Source organism: Camarhynchus parvulus, chromosome 7 (assembly GCF_901933205.1).
Source record: "Camarhynchus parvulus chromosome 7, STF_HiC, whole genome shotgun sequence".
Taxonomy (NCBI): Eukaryota; Metazoa; Chordata; class Aves; order Passeriformes; family Thraupidae; genus Camarhynchus; species Camarhynchus parvulus.
The window spans coordinates 28694710-28700709 of NC_044577.1; the positions used below are offsets into that span (position 1 = coordinate 28694710).

The 6000-nt window shown below is 46.0% G+C and overlaps 1 protein-coding gene across 1 annotated transcript in view; it reads right to left on the reverse strand.

Moving 5' to 3' along the window:
- Positions 1-5497, reverse strand: part of OSBPL11 (oxysterol binding protein like 11) — a 38270-nt gene extending 32773 nt beyond the window's left edge. The window contains exon 1 of the mRNA XM_030951959.1: positions 5355-5497. Coding sequence (XP_030807819.1) covers positions 5355-5497 — 143 coding nt within the window. The remainder of the gene's footprint in view (positions 1-5354) is intronic.
- Between the last annotated feature and the right edge of the window lie 503 nt (positions 5498-6000).

Below are 6000 nucleotides of genomic sequence, written 5' to 3' on the forward strand. Positions count from 1 at the left end.
AAAGTGAGCAGCATGGGCTTTCTGAAGGTCCTGCAGTGCTGAGGTATCTCCACACATCACCAGAAAGAGAAGCAAGGAAGGTCAGGACTCACTTTGACACAGGCTTGGCATCAAAGCCACCAGCCAACCCAAAAGATGCCACTACAAACATCATCTCCCCTTGGGAGCTGGCACCTCAATGTGACAATGCCAGCAGGTTCTTACAACAGCGGGATACTGAGGAGGTGAGCTGCAAGAGCAGGGGAAAATCAAAACAGGAGCAGGCCTTGCCAGGCCTCCCACCTGGGAGTGACATCACAAAATTACAGCCTCTGTCCCTCTGCAGCTGTGCACCACCAAGAAGGGAGCTACAGTTATTGATTCCAGCAAATATACACAAACTCCACCTAGCATCCCAAAGAATTTTGTTTCAAGCAATGCAAAAAGAAAAACCAGAACAAGGAAGATGAGCAATAAGAAGGAAGCACTCCGGGTACCAGTGTTAAGAGAGAACTGTCCTAGGATGACACTAACATTTTGATGAAGGTTTGGGACCTTTCTTCTCCTTAGCAATCAATAGGGAGTGTAGCTTAAATTCTGGCCTGCTCTCAGGAGCCAGTTGATTAGGTCAGCACACACCACCCTACTGCAGCCTAAGCAAGGCTTTGATTCCCAGACAAGAACAGAGGACCAGAAAGGGAGAGGTTTGCAAATGTTGTTGAACACTGAGCTGCCATCACCTCTTGTATTTGCTTCTACCAAGCTGGTTCCAGCTTTAAAAACCAAAGAGATGAAATTTATCCTCCCAAGATCAAACTTCCACAAGATTCCACTTTTTGGAATGTGACAAGAAACACAGAGAAACTAGAAACACTCATTACATCTTCTTGCAACTAAGACTGACACTGGGATACCCCCAACACAAGGATAAGTATTGTATCAGTTTCAAGACACTTTTCCCTTTACTATTGCTAATTAGACCACTATTGCAAGATAGCACAAATGAGAATCAAACGCTTCCACAGCCTAGCTCAGTTTCACATGCTTTGCTTCTACGTGTTTGAAGTGCAAAGCCTTGTTAGTCATCCTCAACAGGAACTGGGATCAAACTTAGAAATGAGCATTGCCTTTAAAACACATTTCCTACTGGATGATTTTATGAAAAAGTGTTCATGATCATCTCAAAATGCAGAATTAAAATGTATTCACTTGTTTCAGTTACCAGTTCTGCTACATTGTCACATGCTGGCCTGCTCAAACACAGATGACTGAATTAAGGTCAGTAACTGTTTACTCCCCTTTTTTAGTACTTATGAACAGACTTGCAGAGTGTCAACTGAAAAAGCCCTAAAACCCACAAAAGAAGACTGGCAACCATTTCACTTGTTTAAAATTTGTTACCCATTTGCATTCAATACCAAAAAACATTTAGTGCTACCCTTTGGCAAAAGTCTCTCTCTGCTCTTATTCTCAGCCTCCTACTCCAGCCCAAAGCCACATGGAGTAATTCTGCAAGAGAATCTAACTTAATAAACTAATTAACGACAAGCAGAAGCCAGCCAGCATGAGGAATCCTCTTACTGGCCATTGTCACACCTAGCAAGAAAAAAAAAAAGTTAAAGAAACACTATCAGAAATTTACTCCTTGAAGCTACTTTCATCCAAATGGTTTTCTATACTAACTGACAATAGTGAGTAACCCTGCAGCACTCAGGCAAACTCTCAGGAACAACTAAAAAACGGCAACTCACTTCCTTAAACAAAGAGCAAAAGACACAATCTGCAGCATTTTATAACTATACATGGCTAAATCCATAGCAAACAGATGCTAAAACCATTTGAAAAATAAGGAACAAAGACAGCTGTCTAAAAAATACAAGCAGAAGTGAAAAAGCAAATAGGTTTTGAAATATAACTTCTAAGCTTCAAAATCAGCAACCATTTGGGAAATTCACGAACACTACCTGTATTTCTAAAGGCAGGGGAAGAAATGTTGGGAATGCTTTTAATAGCGGAATTGATCTACATATTTGAGAGCAGAACCACTAAGAAAAACATAAGAGGACAGCACATTATCATGTCTCCAACTGGGAAAGACAGTCTTATTTCTCTAGTCAACTACAGTGCTTTGAACATTTCATTTTGTAGATAAATAAGAACCAGTGATTGCCACTCACTTTTTTCAAAATTATCAGAAAGCCCCTCAAGCCAGGCTGACAGGACTTGTTACACTTCTCTGGCACATGTTCTGATCAGCTCTCCATTCAGCTCATAGACAGATTTCGCATTCTGGTTGTGAAATTTTTATATTTGAATGCCTACAAATCACATGTTGCAGAAGTACCAGCCCAACCTGCCTGTTTTCTCTCACTGCTTTGAAAGCACTCTTGTTCATTTAACCCAGAGCAAGGCAAAACCAAATGAAGGTGGTCATGAGGTAAGGCAGAACTGCTGAGTGCAAGTAATTCTGTGGGTGAGGCTGTACTTACTTCACAGCTTGGTCACTGCTGAAAATAAAGAAAATATTATAATCTTAAACTTCTTTATCAAGTATTCTTATAACAATCTGAAGCTATTCAGAAATCTTACCTTCTGGTAATTGTTTCCCTAAATGAAGACAGGGTTAAAGAATTTAGTATGTAGCACAGCCTCTGAAGCTCTCTTTATCTACTGAAATGCAAGTTTACACTCAGGCTGTTCCTGCCCAAGCAAGGAAAATTAAGCCAATGGTTGGTTGTTCTCAGACACACTCTGACCCGATCATATATTCATAAGAAAACAAGATCACTTCCTGTCAGATGGCTAAAAGAGCAGTTTCTCAAGAACTCTTAACTTCTACTAAGTAAATTAAAAAAAAAAAAACATCTTCCTACCCTCAGAAGAAACCAACCCCTTACAAATTTCAGAAGAGCCACTGCTATGCTGGCTGCCTAAACTCACCAATGCACAGGCGACAAGCATGAAGTTTGACAGGAGATTCAGCTCTATCTCCACATCATCTGAAGTGTCTGGCAGTCTCTGGTTGTCATTTCTCCACTATGATAAATATCTGATCTAACTCTATCACAGCTATTTAAAAATCTCCCTATTATTCCCCTACAGAAATATAAAGTCAGACTTCCTGCTTCATTTTTTTTATTTTCTAGATACTCAATTTATGCCAAGTATGTGTGACCTTGCATCCCTTTGAGAAATTCAGTTTTCATTATTTCAGGTTCCAGCAGTCTTGGAGGTTTATTTTTTATCCATAGTCTTAATTCCCCAACTGGAGCACTGGAGTATCAAGTACCTGTTGTCCCACTGTCTGACAACTCTGCTATAGCTGTTTTGACCAGATGCTTCAACAAACAGCGAGCTAAACTTCTGCACCAGATGTGGTCTGTGGAGAGCAAGTACTTCAGGATCCTACTCCTGCCAGTCTGTGAGACCACACATTGCTCAAACTCTGCGCTAAGAAAGTTAAAGATCAAACTTCCAACAAAAGTTCCCAGAAAATCTGTTTCTGAAACCTGTGTGTTAGACACTGATTTATCACTGGGGAGTTTGTCTTTTGTCAAATACATTTTAGCAGAAAAGTAATTCATAAAGTGAAAACTAAGCTACAGCATCTGGTTGAGGAGGACTTTCTAGGGAGACGGGGGGAAAGGTGATATTTTGAGGGTAATTAGATATAGAGAGAAATGTAGGAGTAAATAATTGATCCCAAACACAGCAGAGATTAACAGTGAGGTATCTCAAGTGTCCACAGTAACAGAATTAGTATGCTAAATTTCTCCAAATTATCTAGAATGAAAAAGTAAATGGCACTAAAGTTTTAGAGCAAATTAAATGAGATATTGATAGCTACAAGGAAAAGAAGGACAGCTCCCACTTAGAGCCGTCAAGCACAAAAATGGCTAATACTTGGGGTCAGTTCAATTTTTGTCATATAAGCCATAGCACTGAAAGAAGAAACAAAGCAATTGGATAGCTAATTTTAAAAAGTGGAATTTCACTGTACAGCACTGACCAGTGACCACCATCACAAACACAGTATAGCTAAAACGACATCCAGGCAAATCAGGCATCTCATCCCTTCCACTGTCTCCAATTCCACATAAAAATATAAAATATTTCCATTCGGATTGCATAAACTAACTCCTGTGTCTCACAGTGAAACATGGATAGTGTGTGCTAGGTTACAGTAACAGCAATTTTCATTAGAAAATTCAGTTCTACTCGAACCCAGAGTTTAAAAAGCAACTGGAAAAACAGTGCTTAAAACAGCCAATAGCTGCATCTGATAATTAGCTTTCCCGACTTAACAGCCTGAAATGTTCACCCTGAAATCACCACTTCTCTTTCCGGCACTAGTCACCAGAAAAGTAAAATACTCATGACCCAGATTCTCAGCGCTGACCGCGCTGTTCCCAAAGCTCCAGGGCGCTCGGTGCCTGCACATCCCGGTCCGGGTGCCCGTGTCCCGGGGTCATCCCCGTCCCTCCGTCCGTCTGTAGCACGCTCCGGCTCTGCGGACTCCACACGCAGCAAACAGCAAGCCAGTCCATCTGGGCTGGCAGATGACGGCTCTGGAGAGTCTCCATTTGAAGGAGAAGTGTGCAAACTTCACGCAACAGCAGCATTTTCAACAGCAACATGGCAGAACTCCAGCCAAGGAGGAGAGACCCGGGAGCAGGGATTCGGAAATCTCCCGGGTGATGCTGTAGAGCCCGCTACCAGCGTGTGAGGGGGAATGTGTTCAAACAGAAAGCACAGAAGGAAAAAAGCATATGGAAACCCTCAAGTCTCCCGAACACACAGGCAAACAATTCAAACTAAAGCCGTGAGCTCAGCTTCTCCGGCTTTCTCTGCTCCCTTCTGCTGACTTGCTGAACCTGAGTAATCACTCTGATTTATGCTAAGCAACGCCGTTCTTAAAACAAGTTAGATAAGACTGAAACTCCGTGCACACTCAGTTTTGCTACCAGCAAGTAACAGAAAGCATCATTAAAAAAATTAATGACTGTCATTAAGTTCTTTTAAAAGATCTAAAACTCGGCACAAAGTTTGGCTTTTTTTAGAAAGGCTGGAAAGGGTGAAGCGCCTCCAGCAACTTTACACAGGTCTCCCCGTTCTGCGAGGGGAAAAGAGGATCTCAGAGGCAGGAGCAAAGGCACATCATCCCCCGGCAGCTTCGTGCGGATGGAGAGCGGGAGCCGCCCGCCCGCGGGCACCCCAGGGATGGTGGGCACAGGGACAGAGGGAGCCGTGCCCGCCGTGCCGCACCCCGGCGGTGCCAGGGGGGTTTCCAGCGCCGCCGCAGCCGGGGCAGCCACGCCGCCCACCCGCGCTGGGCAGCTCCGGGCCCGCCGCCCCTCACCGCGCCTCACGCCCACCTGTACTGCCAGCCCTTGTTGCCGCCGCGGCCGCCGCCGCTCCTGCCGCCGCCGCCGCTCTGCCCCGCCGCCGCCGGCAGCGGCTCCGTCTTGCCCTCGCCCTCCGGCCCCTTCATGGCCGCCGCCGGGTCCGCGCCCTGCATGGCGCCGCGGCTGCCGCCCCTCAGCGGCGCCCCCCGGCCCCGGCGCACGGAGCGAGCCCGCCCCATGCGGGCTGCGATGGCGGCGGCCGCCGGCACCCCCACGCCCGGCTCGGCTGGGCCGGGCTGGCCGCGCTGGGCTGGCCGGGCTCCCGCACAGCCGCGCCGGGATGGGCGATCCCGCCCTCCCGCTCCCACGCCCGGCCCGGCCCCGCCGCCCCTTCCGGGTCAGCGCCGCCGCCATCTTTAGTGCGGGCAGCGCTCGCAATGAAACTCGCGTGTGACGCCAAAAAGGGGAGATTTCCTCAAAGCGTTAATAATTGATCAGGCTGTCAGCGCTCCGGGAGGACTCGCGTTAACAGGTTACGGAGTAACAATAAAATTGTGGCAGGTTAAGGGTCAAGGATTGCCGGTGATAGTGTCTGACTGCAAAAACATGTTCAAAGCAGCACGCGAATTCAAAGCAACATACTAACTCTCTCCTCCGCTCTCCAGCTCTTACTATA